We start from the raw sequence: 24,589 nt of genomic DNA, 5'->3' as shown, positions 1-24,589 counted from the left end.
CATTTCTGTTGAGAGACTTTTTCTTGGCCCTATGGATTATTTTGAAGTAGCTTGTTTAACTTCCAAATAATTTAAGGATATTATACATGTCTTTGTGTGATTGATTTTCATTTAATTCTGGTCTAGTCTGAGAAGAAGATACTTGTAGAATTTTTATTTTATAAAATATTTTTTTATGGTCCAGAATATGGTTTCTCTTGGAGACTCTTTATGTATACCTGAGAAGAATAATGGCCCCTGAGCATCCTGCAGTTTTGCTATTATTATGGGGTGTTTTAAAATGTCAGTTAGACCATGTGTGGTGGTGCATTCCTGTAATCCCAGCATCTCAGGAGGCTGAGGCAGGAGGATCACAAGTTCAAAATCAGCCTCAGCAAAAGCAAGGCGCTAAGCAACTCAGTAAGACCTTGTCTTGAATAAAATACAGAATAGGGCTGGGGATGTGACTCCGTGGTTGAGTGCCCCTGAGTTCAATCCTCAGTAGCCCCCCCCCCAAAAAAAAAAAAAGTCAGGTCAAGTTAATATGCTACTCAAATATTCAATATTCTTACTCCTTTCCTGCCTACATGTTCTACTGGTTACAGAGAGGTGTTGAAATCTCCCAACTATAATCCTGAATTTGTCTGTTAATACATATTTATCTGTTAACTTTTAATTCCTTTTTGACTTTTTTTAGCCTTCTAGTATCTGCTTAAACAATTTTTCCAACCAGGCATAGTGGCACACACCTATAATTCCAGTATCTCCAGAGACCAAGGCAGGACGAAGCAAAAGTTCAAAGCCAGCCTCAGCAACTTAGCAAGACCCTGTCTCAAAGTAAAACATGAAAAGGGCTAGGGATGCAGTTTAGTGGTTAAGCACCCGTGGATTCAATCCCTGGTACCAAAATAAATAAATGAATACATACATCACATTTCCAGTACCTTTGGTCCATTCTTGCAACGATGCTATAGTATAGTCTCATTATTTTATTTTATTTATTTTGCAGTGCTTGGAATTGAACACAAGACCTTCTTGATCACTATTGTTTCAATTACTGTAGTTTTGTAATAACCAAATATGTGATAGATAGTATTCTTCTTCAGGAATGTTTTTCTATTCTAAAGTATTTTGGTCTTCCATATTGTCAGTTAAAAAAAAAAAAAACAATCCCAACCATAGAGATTATGAGCAATAAACCTTTCACTCCATAGGTGTGCCAAGTCAAGAGTAAGACAGTCTATTACAGTATAATTGCATGATAATCACTATAGTTGTGTTTATCCACTAACCCTAAGTCTCATGGGCAATGCAGTGAACCCAGATTGATGATATGAAAGCAGCAGGTTGTATTTCACCTGAGGAACTCAGTGTCAAATGCTTAGTACTTTTTGAGTACGCCACATGACATTGTTGTGAATAGCAAACAAGCCAGTATCCTCCTTCAGGAAAGAACAGTTGCATAGTGATTTCCATGACTTACCTGCTTAGCTATAGAAACTACATGGTACCAGGGTATGAATAACGAACGGTGTACTTTCAGCAGAACTACAGGGATGCTCAGGGACTATGGTGGACTACCTCTCAAAGAACCTTTCTAAATTTTTTATTTGAAATTACATTGAAAAACAGATCATTTTAGTGAGATCTAACAATTATATTATTTCTTCCTATGCATAAATAAATTTCTTTAGCCAGGTGCAGTGGTGCATGCCTACAATCCTACTAGCAGCTTAGAAGTCTGAGGCAGGAGGATCCCAAGTTCAAGGTCAGCTTAGGCAACATAGGGAGACCCTGTTTCAAAATCTATTTTAATTAGAGGCAGGGTCTCACTGAGTCGCTTAGTGCCTCACCATTGCTGAGGCTGGCTTTGAACTTGTGATCCTTCTGCCTCAGCCTCCTGAGATGCTGGGATTACAGGCATGTTCCACCGCACCCGGCGTCTAAGAATTCATTTCTTGCTAATGTAAATGGTCTTGATTTTTTTTCTTGGTGTGTTTTTTGTTTGTTTGGTTTTGATTTTGTTTTTGGTACTGGGGATTGAACTTAGGGGTACTTAACCATTTAGCAACATCCCCAGCCTGTGCCAGCCTGTGGGGTTTTTGTTGTTATTGCTGTTTTAAAAAAACTATTATGTATGTATACCACATTTTCTTTATCCACTCATCCACTGATAGACACCTAAGCTGAAAAAGGGTCTTGTTTAAGTTGATGAGGCACGTCTTGAACTCGCAATCCTCCTGCCTCAACCTCTCAAGATGCTAGGATTATAGGCATGCTCCACTGCACCTGACTCCTGTTGTTTAACTGTTTGCTAATTATTAGTGTATAGAAATCCCATTGCTTTTTATGTGTTTATTTTATAGCCTACCATCCTGCTAATTCCTTTTACTTATTTGTAGATTCTTTTAGGTTTTCTATCTAAATAATTATCATCTTTCAATATTTACAGTTCTGTTTCTCTTCTGTTATATGTATACATTTATTTCTTGTTTTACTGTACTGAGGGAAAGGTTATATATACTTCATATGTCAAGTACTCCTAAAATTATCATAAGAAAATTTCAAAGATCACTTGTGATAAATATGTTTTCTTTCTTTAACGGATGATGAACAGACAGGCTCAGGGAAAGAAGACTTTTTTTTTTTTTAATTTTTTTCCTTAGTTGTTGATAGATCTTTATTTTATTTATTCATACATGGTGCTGAGAATCAAACTCAGTGCCTCACACATGCCAGTCAAGTGCACTACCACTGAGCCACAGTCCCAGCCCAGAAGATGACTTATTTAAAGACAAAAAAGCTAGACTGATCTTAAACAACTGTGATTCTTGTACCTTACTGCTTCCAGATTTGAAAAAAAAAATTAAACATGTAGAGTTTTTTTTTTTAAATAGCTAAGAAGAGATGAAACTTTGTAATAGCTTTTAAAATTGTAATTCCTCTTTTTCCTTTAATGTGAACAGTTTTCCAACATTTTTTAAAATTGGTCTATTACAGTTGTACACAATGGTGGGATTTGTTGATACATATTTATACATGCACACAATATAACAATATTATTTGACTAATAATGTTCCCTAGTATTTCCCATTTCTCTCCTCTCCCCTCCCCCTGATTCCTTTCCCCTATTCTACTGATCTCCCTTTGATTTTCATGGGAACCCCCACCACCATCACCTTTCTTTTCCTTTTTGCTCTCTAGCTTCCACATGTGAGAGAAATTATGACTCTTGACCTTCTGAGCTTGGCTTATTTTGCTTAACATAATGGTCTCAAGTTCTATCCATTTTCCTGCAAATAACATAATGTCATTTTTCTTTATGGCTGAATAAAAAACTGCTATGTATATATACCACATTTTCTTTATCCATTCATCCACTGATAGACACCTAAGCTGATACCATAGTTTGGCTATGCTGCTGTAAACATGGGTATGCAAGTGTATATGCATGATGATTTTCTCTCTTTCTCTTTTTTTTTTTTTTTTTTTTTTGGTACTAGAGATGAACCTAGGGGCACTTAACCCAGCCCTTTTAAAATATTTTATTTGGAGACAGGGTCTCTCTGAGTTGCTTAGAGCCTCACTAAGTTGCTGAGGCTGGCTTTGAATTCACAATCCTCCTGCCTCAGCCTCCTGAGCCACTGGGATTACAGGCATGTGCCTCTATGCCTAGACTTTTGAGAAACCTCTGTACTGATTTCCATAGTGGTGATATAGATTATAATCCCACCAGAAGTGTAAAAGTGTTTCTTTGTTCCACATCCTCTCCAGCATTTACTATGGTTTGTATTCTTAATGACTGCCATTCTGACTGGCATGAGATGAAATTTCAGTGTAGTTTTAATTTGCATTTATGTGAAAATAATTTTTTTTTTTAAAGAGTGAGAGAGAGAGAAATTTTTAATGTTTATTTTTTAGTTTTCGGCGGACACAACATCTTTGTATGTGGTGCTGAGGATCGAACCCCGGGCCGCACGCATGCCAGGCGAGCGCGCTACTGCTTGAGCCACATCCCCAGCCCCATGAAAATAATTTTTGATGGCAATATTTTTAATTTTAGGTGGAAAGGAAAAAGAAGAAAACAGAAGAGTCACTGAAAGCAAGAGAGTATATGTTTCAAACAAACAACCCAAAACTCCTAAAAAACAGCGACCTAGGAAAAAACAGGTATCTTAAATTATAATACTTATGAACAAAGCTATAACATAAAGTCAGTTTATTACAGGTAAGATGAGACTTATATCCACATTAAAAGCTTTTATATTTCATTCTTCCAACAGATTCAATGTAAGATTTTTGTATGTGTAAAAACAAATAATTATATTGTTTGAGCAGAAAATTTTATTAAGGCAAGTCAATTTTAGGGTTTCATTTATTTATTTCCTCACTTGGTATAGTCCTGTACCATCTGTCCAATATCAGACTATTTTTTATTTATTTTATCTAATTTTTCTATTGTTTTTTTTACAGCAGGTAAATAAATCTGGTGCTTGTTACTCTATTGTTTCTGGAACTTTTTACTTTATTTCAGATGGTGTTTTTCTTGACAAGCAATCTGTAGATGGTTCCTATTGAAGTGTGATGGACAGCTAGCATCAAGTTGCAAGCCACTAGCGATATTATCTGTGACTCAAGGTTATATTGGCCTTGATATTTCCCTCAATGAATTTAACAAGCAGCTTCTACTTTTGACTTGTTTGCTACTCATACTACTTCTCTTTGATTCCTTTTTTTTTTTTTTTAAACCTGCTCTCTTTACCATTTGGAGTGATATTTGGTTGAGGGAAGCTTCTGCTGTTTGCACACCAGGGATATAGGGTGTGCACTTCATGGTGTGTTCCTTACTTTGGAAAATTATACACCACAGACCTTCTGAGATCTGAAGGCAAAGTAACTGTGCCCTACTTCCTCATATCCCTGTAAAGGTTTGTTGTAAAAAAAAAAAAAATCCTCCCCCGCACCCCCACAACACACTTTGTTTTAGTTTCTGTTCTTCAGAGTTTGGGATTTTGTTTATTTCCTTGTTTCTTTGGGTGAATTTTCAAAGGGAAAAATACGGACTTTATGCCACTGTATATGACCACAAGTCATAAGTAATTTTATGCTTGATTTTCTTTTTGCAGTTGAAATTCATGTATATAGATATTTTGTCATTTACTGTACTTGGTGTTCTCTAAGGTTCCTCAGTCTGTATTTTGTTCTTTGTCATTAGTTTTTGAGAATTCTCAGCCACTTTTACATCAAATCTACTATTCCTCTTTTTTTCTGGTGTTCCCATTATAAATATGTTACATCTTTTGTGATTTTTCTGAAGTTCTTGGAAAATTTTTCCCGTTTTTTTTATTCTTTCTTTTTTTCCCTCTTTGCTTTTTGATTTGAGAAGTTTCTCTTCACTGATTCCTCAGCTCTGTCTAGTCTATTAAAGAATTCACAAAAGACAATTCATTTTGTTACTGTGTTGTTGGTTTTAGCATTTTCCTTTGATTCTTTCATAGGTTTCCTATCTCTGCTTACATTTACCCCTCTGTACTTCCATGTGGTCTGGTTTTCTCTCAGAGGCCTTGGTGTATTAATCATAATCATTGTAAATTCCAAGCCTGACAATTTCTGTGATTATCTGCTTGAGAGTGTGGTTCTGATGCTTGCTTCATCTCTTCAAAAACTATTTTGCCTTTTAACATGCTTGCAATTTTTGTTGATAGCTGGATATTTATTGCATGTTGCCTTTGGTGTGAGGTTTTGTTTTTTTTGTTTTTGTTTTTGGTACTGGGGATTAAGTTCAGGGGCACTCGACCACTGAGCCACATTCCCAGTTCTAGTTTGTATTTTATTTAGGGACAGGGTCTTACTGATTTACTTAGCACCTTGCTTTTGCTGAAGTTGGCTTTGAACTCGTGATCCTCCTCCTGAGATGCTGGGATTACAGGTGTGTGCCACCACGCCCAGCTTATTTTATGAGGTTTTATGTTTGTCTAGCTTGGAGTTAGGCTGTGCTTTACTAAGTTTGCTGTAGCTTTTGGTGTGGAGGCTAAATTTTCCTCCAGTGTCCTTATTTTTGTCTCTAGTTACCTTTGGATTTCTCTTGAGGCTCCTTAATAGAGATCTAAGGCACCTCTTTTAGTTGAAATCCTGTGTTATATAGGCTCCTGATTAAATGTTGTGAGACAGGGAGAAGCATTTAAAAGTTCTGTGTATAGGTCTCATTCTTTAGTGAGCCTATGTCCTAGGCTGTGACTTTCAAATTGTACTAAAACTGTACTACTCATTAAATAGTAACTCTCCATTAATCCTTGCCCTCCTCTGCCAGTGACTATCATTCAACTATATTTGAATTTGACTGTTCTAGGCACCTCATTCAACTATATTTGAATTTGACTGTTCTAGGCACACTCAGCCTTTTGTGTCTAAATTACTTCACTTGGTATGTTGTTCCATGTTCATTCATGTTGTAGCATATGTTAGAATTTCCGTCCTTTTTAAGAATGAGTAATATTCTGTTATATCTATACACCACATCTTACTTTTATCCATTTGTCCATTGATAGGCACTTAAGTTGCTTCCACATTTTACTTGTTATGAATAATGCTTCTATGAACATGAATGCATGAATATCTCTTCTGAGTCCTTCCTTTCATTTCTTTTGAGTATATGCCTAGAATTAGAATCATTCATTGGATCATATGGTAGTTCTATTTGTAAATTTTTTGAGGAACTACCATATTGTTTTTTACAGTGGCTGCATCATTTTATATTCCAATCAATAATGCACATGAGTTCACTTTTTTCCCCTCATCCAAATAAGTCAAGATGATAAACTAGATTTTCTTTAAAAATGTGGAAGTCTAACCAGGTGTAGTGTACACACCCGTAATCCCAGTGGCTCTGGAGGCTGAGGCACGAGGATTACAAATTCAGGGTCAGCCTCAGCACCTAGGCCCTGTCTCAAAATAAAAAATAAAAGGGCTGGAAATGTAACACAGGGTTTAAGCGCCCCTGGGTTCAATCCCCAGTTAGCCCCTACCCCCACGCCACTCCCCTTCCCCCAAAAAGTAAGTCTAAAAATGCAGAAGTCTTCTTGGACATTTCCTACATAGTCTGGTAAAATTAAATAATAACAGATGATCAAACTCTCCTTGCCACCATAAGGAGTAATTAGTTAGTCACCTGTAGCAAATGCCAAATGTCAGTGATTTTTCTATGTATGGTATTCAATTTTATTTTTAAAATGTTGTCATTTTCTTCCAAAATGCCCTAAATGTTTTAAATTTTGTTTTGTCTTGGGTTTATGGCAGTTTTTGAACCCAAGAGCACTTTACTACTGAACAACATCCCCAGCCCTTTTTATTTTTTGAGACAGGGTCTTACTAAATTGCTGTGGGCCTCCTTAATTTTCTGAAGCTGGCCCCCCAATTTGGGATCCTTCTACCCCAGCCTCCATGTTGCTTGGATTGTAGCTATGTGCCACTGTGCCCAGGTAAATTGTATTTTTTAAAATTTTTTATTTCTTAAATTTTTTTTTTCTTCAATAAACCTTTATTTTGCTTATTTATATGCAGTGCTGAGAATCGAACCCAGGGCCTCACACGTGCTAGGCAAGTGCTCTACCACTGAACCACAACCCCAGCCCTAAATTGTATTTTTGAAAATTTATTATATACACACACATATACTTCCCTCAATGTTGGAAGAATAGGATTTTCACTGAGTTTGTTAATGAAGTACTAAACATTTATAAACTCTGTTTGAGGTGTGGAATAATATATAAAAACATCATAAGAAATAATGTACCTTAAGTTGGACAGATTGGTTTGGCTAGAAACCAAGTAGCTCTGTTGCTTAATAGCTGTCCTAGAGCTTATATAAAATGAACAGCAATAATAATTACCCTTAAAATGTTTAATGATGAAGATAAGTTTTGTAAGAAATAGAGAAATTCTTCCATCTTTAAGAGACTGTAAGTATTATTTTAACAAAAAACAGTTGTTCTTTTTTAAACAGTGTGCTGTTCTTACAGAATCATTTAGAAATAACTCTTCTACTTTTTTTAAAAGGCATGGCTTTGGGAAGAAGACAAGAATTTGAGATCTGGTGTGAGGAAGTATGGAGAGGGAAACTGGTCTAAAATACTATCACATTATAAATTCAACAACCGAACAAGTGTCATGTTAAAAGACAGATGGAGGACTATGAAGAAACTAAAATTGATTTGCTCAGACAGTGAAAACTGAATGTATTTGTTGAAGCTTGATAAAAGACAGTTAAATATTTTGATAACTACATTTTGTTTGAAACTTATTGGTCATTGATGTATCTCAAAATTTTTGTTTAAAGCATTATTTTTAGTTTAGCAAAGATTTGTGCTATAGAGTAAAATTATATGCCTCATTTTGTTCTTTAAGAATTTTTTAATTTTGATAAAGTGTAAATATGTTAACTCCAACCAAATTCAGTACTCCATCCCCAAATCTCGTTCCAGTAAAAAAATGAAACCTGACGAGGAAAAAAGCAGTTTTTTTATTTACCTATTTTGTGTCTATAAGGTACCTTCAGCCTCCTAAGACACAGCATGAAAATGAATTTTCTCACTAAGTGAACAGTAATAGTCCTTTTATATGAAACTTGATCTATGGCCTTAATATTCTACTTAATTACTAAAGCATTTGTTAATAGAGTGATAAATAAAGCTGTTTTTGTTTTCTTTTTTGATACTAAGGATTGAATCCAGGGGCAGTTAACTGCCAAGACACATCCCCAACTCCCTTCCACCTTTTTTTTTTTTTTTTTAACTTTTGATATAAGGTCTTGATAAGTTGATCAGAGCCTTGCTAAATCTCTGAGGCTGGCTTTGAACTTGCAATCCTCATGCCTCAGCCTTCTGAGTCGCTGGAATTACAGGCATGTGCCACTACACCGAGCTAAATAAAGCTTCTTTATAACCTGATGCTGAGTTCTCTGGGATGCTTTGATTTAATATGTCAATATTGGACATAAATAGTATTCTGTAAATGCTTAAGTTGTATTCACCATGATCATCTTTATATAGTATTAATAAATAAGGTTAAACATACCTTACTAGACAATTTGAATTTTCATTAATTTATTTAGATGTCCTAGTCAAATATTAATAGAATTATTTAGCATTTTGTGTTATGTGATTTGTTTAGCAAACAAGTATTGAAATATTCAGGTAGTTGTGTTAAAATCATATGTAATATTTTATGATCTTGTCCATTTCCTATTAAGTTTTTTATACTACTTTCTGATTGTTCGTGAAATTATGTTGTCCTTTATGCATAAACAGAAACATGAATAATTACTGTATGGTTCCTGACTCAGTCTGTCTTATTATACCGAAAATATTGTGTTTATCCAAGACATCAATGATTAATGCCAAAGTACCTTAAGTCAAAACAGACTTATAAGTCAACCACCTCATTCCAAACATGTACCATAAACCATCAAATCTAAATTGCCATTAATTGTATGATGCTTTGTTACTTCATATACTTAAAAAGAAAAATCACCATCGATTATACTATAGTTTGGTGCTTTCTTTGTTAAAAGTCTGTTTTATTAAAAGCTATTTTAGATTTATTTAAACAACATTCTTTTCATCTAACTTGTGAATATGTAAAAATTTTATAAGCTCAGTAATTTTGGTGGCATATTCCTAAAACATCCCTCCCATCTGAATCCTCTTTTTTTAAAAATTGATTTTTAAAAAATAGTTGTAGGGCTGGAGTTGTGGCTCAGTGGCAGAGTGCTTGCCTCGAACATGTGAGGCACTGGGTTTGATCCTCAGCACTGCATAAAAAATAAAAATAGTTGTAGATATACATGGAGTCTTAAGAGACAATGCAAAGATCCCTTGCATGCTTAGCTCAGTTTTCCCCAGTATAAATATTTTGTAAAACTGCAATATTATCACCGCCAGGAAATTGTACTAGTGGAATCCATTCATTTTATTCAGATTTCCCCAGTTTTGTACTTAGAGTCTAGTTCTAAACAATTTTATCGTTTGCATTCATCTCTCTACCAGAACCAAAGATCCTGAACAGCTCGATTATCATGAGAATCCTTTAAGTTGCTTTTGTATATGATACTTTCCTCCCCTGGCAACCACTAATCTATCCTTTATTTCTAAAGTCTAATCATTTTTAAATATTATGTAAGATGATGTCACCAAAAATAGTATAGGGAACTCCCAAGATCTGGCCCTCTACTGAAATAACCATGAAGTTGACAAGAGTCAAAATTTTGGAACTTCAATATCTAGTACAAATCTAGAACAACCAAGGAAATACTTCATGAAACAATTTTTGTGTGTGTGTGTGTGTGTGTGTGTGGTACTGGGGATTGAAACCAGTACTACTACTGAGCTAACCAAGGTGCCCGGGCTGGCCTCGAACAAGATCTTTCTGCCTCAGCCCCCTGAGTTGCTGGGATTACGGGTATGTACCATTGCTCCTGGTGAAAACTGTTAAATTTTGGTTGAAGTTTTGGTGCTTTTCCTTACCCTCCTACCATACCCTAGTCCTCAAGTTGGCAACTGCTGTGGCAACTTAGTGCCAAAGATTGCAATGTAGATATTGTCCTCAAAAAACAGGTTGTGCATTTTGACCTGTTTGTTCCTGAGGTTCAGCTCAAAAGTTTGCATTTGTTTCACACATACCTCCTCACCGCTGAGTTGGACCCAACCTCCAGAGTGGTGTTGTCAAAAGCTTTTTAAAATAGGCTATCTGCAGCCACCTGGGGAAAGGGATGGGATAAGCAGCAACAGACTAAAAAACCTGAGAGGAAACAGCTGGGGAAGAGAGGTGTGGGGGAAGCTCCAGCTCTCACATATACCAGGGAGTCTGGACATGCCCAGGACTGGACACATTCAGAGAAAAACCTGAGTACTAGAGACCTGCACCTCTGACTGATCTTTAGGTTCTACAAAAGGAGGACGCCAAATCAGAGTTGTAGGTGGCCTGGCCATGGGTTGAAGAATTGCTCTACTCTGATCCAATCTGCAAAATGTGGGAGAGTATTTTTTTTTTTGTTTTACTCTTGTGACATTAAAGGAATTAAATGAAATATAAGTATCCATCATCTTTGACTCAATCCAAATTGTATGTAGCTATGGCTTATTTTCATTTCTACACCATTTTCCATTATATAGTTATACCAGTTATTGTGCTATTGATGAAAATTGAGTTGTGAAAATAAATGAAGACCATCCAATAATGAAAATAAACATTTATTCAGCACTTGCTGTAGCAAGAGCCCATCACAATCCCTTGTATATGGCAGGCACATGTTTCTGGCAGGTCAGCATTATACTATTGATACTGCTGTTTAACCAGGGAAAAGTCCTGCTTCCTCACGTTTTGAAGTGTAACAATAGAGAAGTGTGCTGAGGCAAGCATATAAAGCAGGGTTTATTTTAAAAGGGGTAACATTTCTCCCAGGAGGGAGAAAGGGACCATAGCTGGTATCCCAAGAAGTGAGATATTCTGCCATTTTTTGTCCTAGGCTTCCTTTGTTCTGCTCTCTTGCCTTTATCTCTCTCCTTCCTGTGTGTGTGACTAGGCCTAGGAAATGCTCAGTAGGGTGGCCAAGAAGTGGGAAACAGGTGAGCTGAAGGGAGAAGAGCAGGATGGAGCAGCCCAGGACACGTTAAATAACTTTATAGCTCCCTGTAGGGAGGGGCAATTCCTGGGACACGTTACCTTAGCAATAGGTTGGAGCAGGTGCAGGTTCTTGATAAGGGTTGGAGGAAGGGCTCTGAAGGAATTAACATTTCAGTCCCTCAGGGGGCAGTCTCCAACTCACTCAGATTGGCCTCCTTGATCCGACCTGACTCGATTTACCTGTATCTATACTGACTGCCTGTCTAATTCTGGCTTCACTAGTGCAAAACTAACAAACTTCAGACACTCCGGAAGTTTTTGACATGAGGAAACTGGACACGAATCAAATAGCAGCAGACATTTTATGGGATTGTTTCAGGAAACATTTGGCTTTTTCTTATTGGTCCGAGTCAGAGGTGAGGGCAAAGTATTGGAATGTTGGCAGCCAAGTCCTGGCCATTGAATGGATCGCTTAGAGGGGTTTGGGTTTGGCTTCTAGGACTGGTAACATTTCACATGAAGTATAATATTAGGATAATGGTAGCTCAAACCAAGAAAAGTTAGTTATAAATATTGTGGTCATTAGATTAAAAAATACATTAAGCCAGGTGTGGTGGCACAGGTCTGTAATCCAGGGACTCTAGACTTCCAAGACAGGATGATCGCAAGTTTCAGGCCAGCCTCAGCAATTTAGTGAGGCCCAGTGTGAAAATAACAAAACAGAGGACTGGGGAAGGGAAAGGGAGACTGGGGATGTACCACAGTGGTAAATGCCCCTGTGTGAAATCCTCAGTACCAAAAAATTTAGAAATACACTAAACGATAATTAAAAACAATAGAGATTGAAATGCTTTACTAAAAATCATTTAATGCAAAAACAAAGGAGGGAAGCAAAAACCACAAGGACAAAAAATGGTACAACCTACATCAAATCCCATCAATAATGACATTAAATATTACAATCTAAGCCCTGGGATGTGGGAGAGTTGTTGGCAAACCTTTTCTACAAAGGACCAGATAGTTAATATTGTAGGCCATAGTCTGTGCATACTCTGCTTGGAATTAATTCTAGACGATATATCAGTGGGTATAGCTGTGTTCTGATGATTTTACAAATAATTTTATTACTCTTATACCACTTACAGTCCCCCTCCTGTATATGTGTGTGTGTGTGTGTGTGTAATTTAATTTACACATAATTTACAAAAATAAATAGCTTAGCTTTAGACTACTGGCTGTAGTTTGCTAACTTGATTTTGTTTACTTCCTTTAAAATTTATTGGATTCTTTCTGGCAGTTATTCTGGTTTTCGTTCTTTGTTTTTGGTACTGGGGATTGAACCCAGGGTTGCTTAAGCGCTGAACCATATCCCCAACCCTTTTTATTTTTTATTTTGAAACAGGATCTAAGTTGCTAAGGCTGGCCTAAAGCTTGTGATCCACCTGCCTCAGCCTCCTGAGTTGCTGGGATTACAGATGTGCCACCACCGTGCCCAGTGCCTCACATGTGCTAGGCGAGTGTTCTACCACTGAGCCACAACCTCAGCCCCTGGTGTAGTTTTCTTAAAGCCATCCATCCTCTGCCAATCGCAAGCTGTCTTCTCTCTCCTGAGTACTCCTCATTTCCTGCACCCTCTGCTTGGTTTACACTACTGTTTAAGTTGACCACCTCCTCCCTGAAAGGGTGCACAGAATGGAAAATTTTTGTATCTTACATGTCCGAAAATATCATTCTAGCCTCACATTTGATTCATAATAATTTTATTGAACACAGCATTTTTTGTAACTTCTTACCCAAATTTTACTCTATTACTCTATTCTAGCTTCAAATGTTGCTTTAGATAAATAATTCAATACTATCCTAATACTGATCCTTTACATGTGACCTGGCTTTTCCTCTCAGGTTTTCGATTCTTCTATATATCTGAAGATCTGGAATTTCATGATAATGTGCCTTGGTGTGATTTTAAGTTTCACAGATTTGTCTCAAGGGGAAGGAACTTTTTAAAAAATTCATCTTATGCTCAGTGGGAGCATAAGATGCTCCCCACTCTAAGGAAGAATAGCTTTTACATCTCACTCCACCATCTTCTCCACAAGAATGGGTCCCTCTATCCACGTCTACTGATCATCCATCAGTAGAATGTCATTTGCTTCCAATCTTCACAAAGATTCTTTAAAATCACTGAGCTTCTCATCTATTTATGGATTCGGTCTCTTTGGTAAGTCCTGTAACCTCAAGTGGGTTTGAAGAGAGAGTAAATATGTGCATCTGTCACAGAAACCTAGAGGTATCGCTTCCCTTTAAAATGCTCATCTTCTGATTGCTTAAACTGCAGAATACCCAGGGCTTGCCTTCTAAGTCAACTTGCAATTGTTGGTATGAAACTTCACTAAAATATTCTTAGAGGGCACAAACCTGTTTCTTTTACATCTGTTTTGTGCCTACCTGGAAAAAAATGGTTAATTAAAATCTTTATGCCAGAAGAGACCCAAACAATATAAATTATTGCTATTTATGCTTAATTATGACATTTTCAAATAAAAACAAGACTCATAAAAAAAAGATTGGTGCAATTATAGTTCATCTTGGTCCCCCCCACTCCCGACTCTTCATTTTTCCTTCTTTTCCACTTTTCTACATGATCATTATTTCTAATTCCTTTCCCCTTCTTTCCTGGTAGGCATATTTATTTTTGTTCAAATTACTTTCCACATTCACTTTTGAAAATCAGTCTAATAAGTGATTTTGAGTCTGTAAATCATGGCAGAGTGCCTGCGGAAAGGACCCTGACACTGGGGCTTATTAAAAAAGAACTCCAAGAGGTCTCTAAATACTTTGATCTTTAACTTTGAAAATAAAAACTTTGGGTTCTTCATTAATCACATGGACTACGTGTTTCAGTTCTGACATGTTTCCTCGAGCTTGGCTAGAATTAATAACGAGCTTTTCAAAACCATTATTTAATAGTTACGTCTGCTAGCTTAGGAAATTTTCTCAAGAATAAAAGTAGCAAAAATATAACTTCAATATGAAAGTAATTAGTGGTTATGCACCAAAATAAAATGCATAAGGTGAAAAATGGATTATGTTAAATGTTGGAACACATATTGGAACCATAAATGCATCAGAGCTTTATTTATTTATTTATTTATAGTTGTGTATGGACTCAATGCCTTTATTTGTTTTTATGTGGTGCTAGGATCGAACCCAGTGCATCGCACTTGTGAGGCAAGTGCTCTGCCTCAGCCACAGCCACAGCCCACACTATTGCTCTTAGTGATTATTTCACCTTGTTGTTGTTATTTTTCTTTTGGTGAAATTTTTATGCATTCTCTGACCATTCCAGAAGTTTGGGGTTCTTTTTTTTAGTCAAACCAGTGAAGAACTTTTATAAATCTAATAAGAAAGTTTATTTACTGATATAAACATTTTAAGCAACATTGGAAAATACCCAGAGACATCATCAAAAATCTTGCTTTATAATTGATTAAAAATGGGCTTAAAATGTTAATACTGACATTATAATTAAAGTCGGTAGCCTGGGTGAGATTCAAATTTTTTATCATTAATTTCTAACATTGATTTTCCCTTAAAATAATTTTGGCAGTTAAATCAGGATATAGTCAGAAACATTACTACTCTCAGTGTCACATATTGGGGACTTTTCCATCCCTTTTCTATCTTGCTGTTGTCATTCTGTTATTACATGATAAATTCCAAGAAATATGTGTTTTAGGGCATGGTGGCACACGCCTATGATCCCACTGACTTGGGAGGCCAAGGCAGGAAGATTGCAAGTTTGAGGTCAGCCTGGACAACTTAGAAAAACCCTGTCAAAAATAAAAAGGGATGGGGGTGTAGCTCAGTGGTAAAGTGACCTTGTGCTGAACCCTGGTATTTTGCCTGCCCCACCAAAAAAAAAAAAAAAAAAAAAAAAAGAAATATTTATTTTAGTAAACTGTTTATTAGTAAATAACTATATAATAACATTGAAATCAGAGGAATTTTATATGATTTAAATCTCAAGAGTCAATCCTTCAAAGGAAATATTCTGAATATAAAGCCTACTTCAAAACTGAAATATTTGGCATAGTCAGCTTATTACTGAAGCTGAGCACCAGTGAGGAGCCGGGTCTAGGCTCCGTGGCTGTCTGCAGAATGACTTGTCGTCCCAGACCCTTTAGCTCACCAAGTCGCCTTGAGTTCAGTGATCTCCTGCTAGAGTAAGGAGACTGACATCAGGAGATGTCAGTAGGAAAGATCACAGCATTCATAGTGAAATCCATGCCTCTTCCTCTGCCTTCCACCCAAAACATAAGAAAATGCATGCTGCAGAAAAAAGAGTAGTACACACACTTCAACTAAACTTGAAGTTGGGCTCTGAAAGAGTATTCCATTCAACTTCAGACTTTAAGCTTTGGAAATAATGTTAGATGCAAATAGTGGTAGAATTTTTCATCATGAAAGAAATTGTTTCATTCGTTGGCACCAAAATTTCTCTTCATGAAAATTATAACATTTAAAAGAATTCCTATTGGCCTAGAATGGGCATTTCACTAATCTTTCCAATTAACTGAAGAAAATGTCTTCTTCATAATATTTTTACAGCCAGATGAGGTGGTGCACGTCTGTAATCCTGGTGGCTCAGGAGGCTGAGGCAGGAAGATTCCAAGTCCAAAGCCAGCCTCAGCAAAAGCAAATTGCCAAGCAACTCAGTGAGACCCTGTTTCTAAATAAAATACAAAATAGGGCTGGGGATGTGGCTCAGTGGTCAAGTGCCCCTGAATTCAATCCCAGTATCTCCACCCTCAATATTTTTAGCATAGTTGGTTGGCTTTTCATTGCAAAATGCTCACTGAAATTTTAAACAACTTGCCCTGTGGAAAATATTGGGGATAATTTGCTTGAAATTATTGATTCAGGATTTATGGAATATTGTATGGGAAATATGTGTGATTTTTTGGGGGGGTGGGTGGGTATGGGAAATTGATTTCAGGGGTGCTCTACCACTGAGCTACATTCCCAGACCTTTTTATTTGGAGACAGGGTCTTGCTAAATTGCTTGAGGCTGGCTTCAAACTTGCAGCCCTCCTGCCTTAGCTCCCTAAATGGCTGAGATTTCAGACCTGTGTCACAGTGCCCAGCTCTATAACATTGTTTTTTTAAAGTGAGGAACTTTTAAGATATATGGAATAGAGAGAAAAGGATGCAAGTCAAAGTGTAGTTACCCTTAAATAATAACTTCCTCCAAAGCGGAGCATGGGATAGTAATTCTAGTGCAAACCAACACATATTTTGTGACTGGATGGAAGGTCAAGGACATAAAACCTCAGGAGCATTTCTAAGTCCTCAACTTATAAAAGTAAGATATATAGACATTCCTTGAGAATGTTCCTTGAGAATTAGCCTCTAATTTTTCTTTCTATACTTCAGTGTATGGCAATGATGTGTTCAGGAACTTGGGCCCAACAGTTTTTAGAGTTTCTGAAGTGTTACACACAACCTAACAATATTCAGCATGCTTACAAACACATCTTGAAATAGTTACATGATGATCTATATAAAAATAAAACTGTGAACTGCTGGACAAGAACAGTGGTCTACTCGCCGGACTTTTTTCCAAGTTCCTTGACATCGAGGATTGCCGATTGCTTGCCAGTGAAGAGTCTGATTTCTGAAACAATATTTTTGAAAATGTTAGTCACGATAATAAGGCCAGCCCCGACAACTTTGCAAGACCCTGTCCCAAAATAAGTAAAAAGGACTGGGCATGTAGCTCAGTGGTAGAGCACCACTGGTTTCAATCCCCAATCACAGAATTTTGAAGTTCATTACTAATAGAATTTTTTAAAAAACATAACCATAAAGGGGATTTCTTTTCCTTAGATTCCATCAAAGTAAGTTTCCATTTGATCCCTATCTGAGGACACTCTCATGGTGGAAGAGTTGTTTGTTCAATTCACTGTGCCCACAGGGCTGAGGATATAGCTCAGTTGATTGAGTGCCTCCCTCACATGCACAAGGCCCTGGGTTCAATCCCCAGCACCACCAAAAAAAGTCAATTCACTGTGTTCACTGTATTCAGTTCTCCTACTTGATCTGAATACAAGTGTCACATAAAGGTGAATGGCTATTTCAATTTATATTTAAATTATAAAGCTACCCAATTACCTCTTTCATCCCTTTCCAATTCTTTGATTTTGTAATGAAAAAATGAGAGTAATGAAAAGAGAGTGAAGCCATATTATTAAAATTATTATTTTTAAAGTCACTAGTGCCTTAACCAGGGTTTAAATATTTACTTTATTAGGTACAAATTGAATTATAAAATCATTTAAAGTCAAAATATGGATGAGGTATTCAGAAAAATATTAAATCTAAATATTAACTTTCATTTGATATGCATTCCTCACCAGCTTTATTGTTCATATGGTGTATGCAATAGAGGCCTTCCTTTGGGCACAAGTGACTAATGAACATAAATTCAAATTATTAAGTATTAAAGCATACAACAGGAATAACGATTGACAGGAAAGTTCAATATTTTGGTTCTTAATCTGTATTTTGATCAGTTTCATCTAACATTCTTAAAACTATAATCCAAGTATGACCTAAATTGGTCCTTGTCCCATAGCTGATCCAGTGTGAAGTTGACCCTTCTCCTAGTTATAAATGGTGTTATCAGGACTAGGGTAGATTTACAGGATGGCAAATGTTTTTGGCATCAATTCTTTCAGAAAAATCTATAGATGTATGTGGAGTTATTACCCTAGAGAACTGAGCCCATGACTCTATCCCTTTATGACTTAATGACAAAGCCCCTTTGGGCAGTAGTTCTGAAATGTCACCGTGGGTTTGAATCATCTGGGCAGGGTCAGCAGGCTATGACCCCTCATAGGCCAAATCTGACCTACGACCTCTTTTTGTACAGATTGTGAGTTAATAATTTGTACAGTTTCAAGTATCAAAAAGGAAAAATCAAAAGAATGATATTTTGTAACACATTCAAATTTTAGTATCCATAAATAAAGTTTTGTTAGAACAAAGCCCAAGATTTACACAGCATGTATGGCTGCTTTCATGCCACAGTGTCAGAGTTGAGTAGTTAAGATAGTAGCTGCTGTATGGGATGCGAAGCTGAAAATATCTACTCTCTGGCATTTTATAGAAAAAAAATTCTGACCTCTGACCTAAGAGATTATTAAGAAACTACATCAGCCAGGCCTGTTGGCACACACACACCTATAATCCCAGAGATTTAGGAGGCTGGGACAGGAGGATCCACAATTTTTGAAGCCAGCCTCAGCAGTTTAGGAAGACTCTGCAACTTATTAAGACCTGGTCTCAAAATATCAAATAATAAGGACTAGGGATGTAGCTCAGTGGTAAAGCACCTCTGGGTTTAATCCCCGGTACCAGGAAAAAAAAAAAAATCCATTCCCCCAAATTCTGATTTCAGCTGGTCTGAAGAGGGATTAAGAATTTGCATATTTTAAATCTCCATTCTAAGAGATTCAGATACAAGTTGTCTTCAGAATGTGGCTTTGGAGCGAACAGGTTTTCAGTGGTCATCTGAGAGCTTTAAACTAAATGACCCAAATGAAATTGACCCATGCAGTTATGGTATTGAAAGCCTCTGAGTTCCACAGAGAAAACTGAAGTCCTGGGCTTGGGGGCAGCTGCACAGATGTTTCTCCTCGCTGCCCAGATCATGCCTTTTTGTGACACACTGGTCAGCCACTCTGGGTGTGGAGAGGACAGATCCTCAACATGAGTAACAAGTCCTTCCATCAGTTCCCATCCTTACCCGTCAGAGTCCAGGCCATCTCCAGAACAACGAAGGCTCACAGAATTCATGGCCGGGGGCTGACAGTCCACACACACGGTGTATCCCTCTCGGAGATACTGCATCCACCGCGTCAGGGGCCGGTTCTCCAGAGCACAGTGAGGAGTCAGGGACTCTGTCTTGAACTCCATACAGTATCTAGAGCAAAAGAAGTAATAATGTCACTTGCTAGCACCAGAGGTGGCCTGACACTGTGGAAAGTCTTAGGAAGTCGTCATCTCCAGTGGCATCTGGCAGACTGGAACATGGAGTCACATCTTCACAAGTCACACACGATTCACAGAGTTCTTCAAGTTTCTTTTTCACTAAATGCTGACAACATGCGACTGACCACCATAGAAAAGCTTTTTAACTCTTTTTCAATCCGTTAGTGAATTATCTGGTCAACAGAAATTTGCAGATTTAGATAGCCTCTATCCTTTCCAATCAGATCACTAAATTGTATGTACAGGCACATGTTTTACTAGCAAACCAGCCCTTGGTAGTTTGGCTTGTGTTCTAAAGAATTATATAAATTGAACCAGGCGTGACAGCACATGCCTGTAAACCCAGCAACCCAAGAGGCTGAGGCAGAAGGCTCACAAGTTCAAGGCCAGGCTGGGCAGCTATGTGAAATTCTTGTTTAAAAAATTTAAAAAGGGGCCAGGGATCTCCTCAAACATTTATTATTTATTATGTTAAAAACTTTAAAGGGGCTTGGGGTTGTAGCTCAGTGGTAGAGCACTCTCCTAGCACATGCAAGGCCCTGGGTTCGATCCTCAGAACCACATAAAAATAAATAAATAAATAAATAGAATGGAATAGAATAAAGGTGTTGTGTCCAACTACAACTAAAAAATAAATATTAAAAAAGGGGGGAGGGAGCAGGAATGTAGCTCAGTGGTAAAGCGCCTCTGGTTCAATTCCCAGTACCAAAAGAAAGGTTGGGGGAAGGGAGGTAGGCTGGTGGTACATGACTGTTATCTCAGTGACTTAGGAGGCTGTGGCAGGAGGATCCCGAATTAGAGGTCAGCCTCAGCAACTCAGCAAGATTCTATCTTCAAATTTTAAAAAAGGGCCAGGTGCAGTGGCACACACCTGTAATCACAGTAGTTTGGGAGATTGAGGCAAGAGGATCACAAGTTCAAGGCCAGCCTCAGCAGCTTAGCAAGGCCCTGAGCAAATTAGTGAGACCCTGTCTCAAAAAATAAAAAGGGCTGGAGATGTATGTACCTCAGGGGTAAAGCACCTCTGAGTTTGAGCTCTGGTACGACAAGGGTTAAAAAAAAGTTACATAAATTGAACAAGCATTTGCATGAGTCTGAGAACCCTTAAATATGAATTCAAGAGGGTATATCCTCAACACCCAGGCCAGCACCTGTGCTGTTAGTCTCATAAATGTTCCCAGCACTCACCTTCCCCACCCAACCCACCTGCATGATCTGTTGTCACACTGATGAACATTGAAGTTACATCAGGCATCACAGATGAGAACAGAAACGGGGAGCTGAGTAACGTTTTCTATGACAGGTTAGTGTCACCTTATACTGGGCTGTGGAAAACTCTACCATGTATGTCTAGACTCTGAAGGTCCCAGGGGAGCATCCAGATATGAGTAAATATTTGAAAATTTTGTAGTTAAAAGAAACATGATTTTCCAGTTCTCAGGGAAACAAAACATAATATAAATCCTGAGTTGCCATAGTAGAAACTTGTATTTTCAGCTCAATGGAATAATTTCTTATCTATCAAATTATGATTTGTAATAGTTTAAATGGAAACTGTTTGGAGAGTCTGCTTCAAAAATCTTTTTTTTTTTTTAATTTTCATTTTCACTGCTTCAAAGATATTTAACAGCTGAGCGTGGTGGCGCAGGCCTGTAATCCCAGCGAGTTGGAAGGCTGAGGCAGGAGGATCACAAGTTCAAAGCCAGCCACAGCAACTTAGGGAGACCCTGTCTCAAAATAAAAAGTAAAAGGGGCTGGGGATGTGACTCAGTGGTAAATTGCCTCTAGGTTAAATCTCTAGGAGAGAGAGAGAGAGAGAGAGAGAGACAGATCTTTAACAATGGTAAGTACTACTTATTAGTAACTAAAGGTAACTGGTATCTTTAGTTATTAAGGTAGGAAATTCTGATATGCAGCTTCAGTCAACCCCAGACACCTTAACCCAGACATCTCTGCAATGTTATATTCTATTAAATGCTCATACCAAACCCATGTGGTAGGTATTAATATTCTTTAAAGAGAAAAAACTGAAGGGGAACAACTTAAGTCAAATGAGTGGCCTCGTGAGGATCTGAATATGCAGCCATCTGGTCTCCCTTAACTAATGGCAGAAGAGTGGACCCAAGTGAGCACAGGGATGGTTTCAATAAGAACCCTCTACCTAAGCATGGTGGTACACCCCTGTAATCCCAGCTAAGACAGGAGGATTCCAAGTTCAAAGCCAGCCTGGGAAACTTAGCAAGACTGTTTCAAAATAACAAATAGAAAGGTGTGTAGCTCACTGGTAGTGTGCCACTGGGTTCAAGCCCCAGTACTTAGTGGGGGGGAAAAAAAAGAAAGAAAGAAAAAAATCCTCAGGTTGAAGTGTGTGCCACTTTCAAATTCACCAGAGATGGTGCTAGAATCCATGGTTCCCTAGAGGGACACCCTTAGCATAATTAATCAAATAATATCATCTCATTTTTATACAGTTTGCTTCTTTTTAGAGATCAGGCACAGATAAATACAGTCCCACAAAAATGGGGGATCAGTACATTCCGAGTCTGGTGAAGGGTCCTATTTTCTTGGAAGTCAATGAACAAATAACAGAAGAAAACAGTGGAACCAAGTTGACTCTTCTGAATAGACTTGACTATACAACTGGAAAAACATAATAAGAGCACATTACCCGGCATCCTCTGTGTGCGTAGACCACTGTGGAGATGCAGCTTGTCTTGTTCTCTCCTTGTTGAAGGCAGAGGTAGTTATGAAGGCAGGGACTGGAAGAGGGAGAATTATGTTGAATCCACACAAAGTACTCAGAGCAGTTTCCCGAACTTGGTTCCATGCCCATCTCAAGGTCTCCATCTCCAAAACCCACGCTTGGTACACCATCAAGGAGTGAAGTAAGGCGCATTACAAAGTCCGCAGAATCAAATTGGTTAAAGACCTGTGTGCTGGCAGATGGCAGAGAGGGCACCTGCAGGCCTCTGACAAGGCTGTTCCTCTGAGACTAACCTGAGGAGCCAGGAAGAAAAACCAGGAAATGATAAAAAAGATGAGGAGAAGGCAAGGGGGTTAAGAGAGGTGATAGAGATTACAGGAGAAAGAGAAAGGACCTTTTCAATAAATGAAAGGAAGAGCTGGGCGCGGGTGGCACATGCCTATAATCCCAGCAGCTCAGGAGGCTGAGGCAGGAGGAGCACAAGTTCAAAACCAGCCTCAGAAATGGCAAGTCGCTGAGCAAGTCAGTGAGAGCCTGTCTCTAAATAAAATACAAAATAGGGCTGGGGATGTGGCTCAGTGGTTGACTGCCCCTGAGTTCAATCCCTGGTTACTACCCCTGCCCCAATAAAGAAAGGAAGATCTAGGTGGTGGCAGCAGGCCTGTAATCCCAGGGGCTCAAGAGGCTGAGGCAGGAGGATCACAAGTTCAAAGCCAGCCTCAGCAATGGCGAGGTGCTAAGCAACTCAGTGAGAGCCTGTCTCGAAATAAAATACAAAATAGGGCTGGGGATGTGGCTCAGTGGTTGAGTGCCCCTGAGTTCAATCCCCCGTGCCAGAAAAAAAAAAAAAAAAAAAAAAAAAAACAAGAAAGGAAGAGAAATAGAGAAGAAAAGAGAAAAAGAGGGGAAATAAAGTAAAAGAATAAACAGGAGAGAGAAGGAAGGAAAATCAAAGAGAGAGAAAATGAGATGAAAGGAGAGAGAGCAATCAGAGAGAGAGGAAATGAGAAAAGACAAAAATAAGAGCAGAGGAAGGTGCTCCTTAGCCTCCTGGTAACGACATCCTGGAAGCTTTGCCCCCCACACAGTGCCCAGCTGTGTCTGCCCCATGCCAGCCAGCACAGCAAGTCCCCTTATGGCCCTGGGGAAAGGAAGTTCCCAGGGACCCCCTTCTTCTCCTCCTTCTTCCCCCACCCCCACCCCCAACTCTGACACTCAGGGTCAGAGAAAAGAAAAGGAGCCAGGGCACACTCATACATTGCTGGTGGGACTGCAAATTGATGCAACCACTCAAGAAAGCTGTATGGAGATTCCTTGGAAAACTGGGAATGGAGCCAAAATTTGACCCAGCTGTCCCCCTCCTAGGTCTATACTCAAAGGACTTAAAAACAGCATGCTATATTGATGCAGCCACATCAATGTTTATAGCAGCACAATTCATAATAGCCAAACTGTGGAGCCAACCTAGATGCCCTTCAATAGATGAATGGATAAAGAAACTATGGTATATATACACAATGGAATATTATTCAGCCATAAAACAGGATAAAGCCATGGCATTTGCAGGTAAGTGAATGGAGTTGGAGAATATCATGCTAAGTAAAGCCAATCCCCAAAAAACAAACGCTGAATGTTTTCTCTGATAAGTAGATGCTAATCCATAATGGACGGTGGGAGGGATGAGTGGAGAAACTTGGGATGGGGCAAAGGGGAGGGGGCATGGGGATGGGGCAAAGGGGAGGGGGCATGGGGATAGGAAAGACGGTGAAATGAGATGGACATCATTACCCTTGGTACATGTATAATTGCATAACAGTGTGACCCTACTTTGGGTACAACCATAGAAGTAAAAAATTGTGTTCCATTTGTGTATAATGAATCGAAAAGCACTCTGCTGTCATGTATAACTGATTAGAACAAATAAATAAATTTTAAAAAATAAGAAAGAAAAGGAGCCAGGAATCCCTCCTGCCTCTCTGATCTCTCCCATTTCTTGGTGTGTCTCGCCCCTGTCTCATCACACAGTCTAGGAGGGAGTCTGTTGCTATACACAGCAATCACAGCAGCCTCTTGATTCCACTCTGCGATCATCTCAAGAAAGGCAGGGTTATGTGTTGTCCATTACACACCTCTCACACGTTTACATGCCCAGTAAAGAGTTGTGCAGCCCAGCACAGTGGTGCACACCTGTAACCCCTGGTACTCAAGAAGCTGAGGTAGGAGGATCGCAAG

The 24,589-nt window shown here is 38.4% G+C and overlaps 2 protein-coding genes across 4 annotated transcripts in view; one reads left to right on the top strand and one right to left on the bottom strand.

Moving 5' to 3' along the window:
• The window catches only part of Terf1 (telomeric repeat binding factor 1), a 31,090-nt gene extending 21,776 nt beyond the window's left edge, over nt 1-9,314 (top strand). For all 3 annotated transcript variants that reach the window (XM_046460537.2, XM_046460536.2, XM_046460535.2), the window contains 2 exons: nt 4,043-4,149; nt 8,035-9,314. In XM_046460537.2, coding sequence (XP_046316493.1) covers nt 4,043-4,149; nt 8,035-8,211 — 284 coding nt within the window. In that variant the 3' untranslated portion in view covers nt 8,212-9,314. The remainder of the gene's footprint in view (nt 1-4,042; nt 4,150-8,034) is intronic.
• Nucleotides 9,315-12,446: 3,132 nt separating this feature from the next.
• Sbspon (somatomedin B and thrombospondin type 1 domain containing) overlaps nt 12,447-24,589 on the bottom strand; it is a 43,458-nt gene continuing 31,315 nt past the window's right edge. The window contains exons 3-5 of the mRNA XM_046460527.2: nt 22,322-22,412; nt 19,409-19,585; nt 12,447-17,275 (exon numbers count right to left, since the gene is read on the bottom strand). Coding sequence (XP_046316483.1) covers nt 17,158-17,275; nt 19,409-19,585; nt 22,322-22,412 — 386 coding nt within the window. The 3' untranslated portion in view covers nt 12,447-17,157. The remainder of the gene's footprint in view (nt 17,276-19,408; nt 19,586-22,321; nt 22,413-24,589) is intronic.

This window comes from Marmota monax, unplaced genomic scaffold, assembly GCF_021218885.2.
Source record: "Marmota monax isolate L192 unplaced genomic scaffold, Marmota_monax_Labrador192_F-V1.1 WCK01_AAM20220418_F8-fsc00063, whole genome shotgun sequence".
NCBI lineage: Eukaryota > Metazoa > Chordata > Mammalia > Rodentia > Sciuridae > Marmota > Marmota monax.
This window is presented reverse-complemented; position numbering and strand designations above follow the sequence as displayed.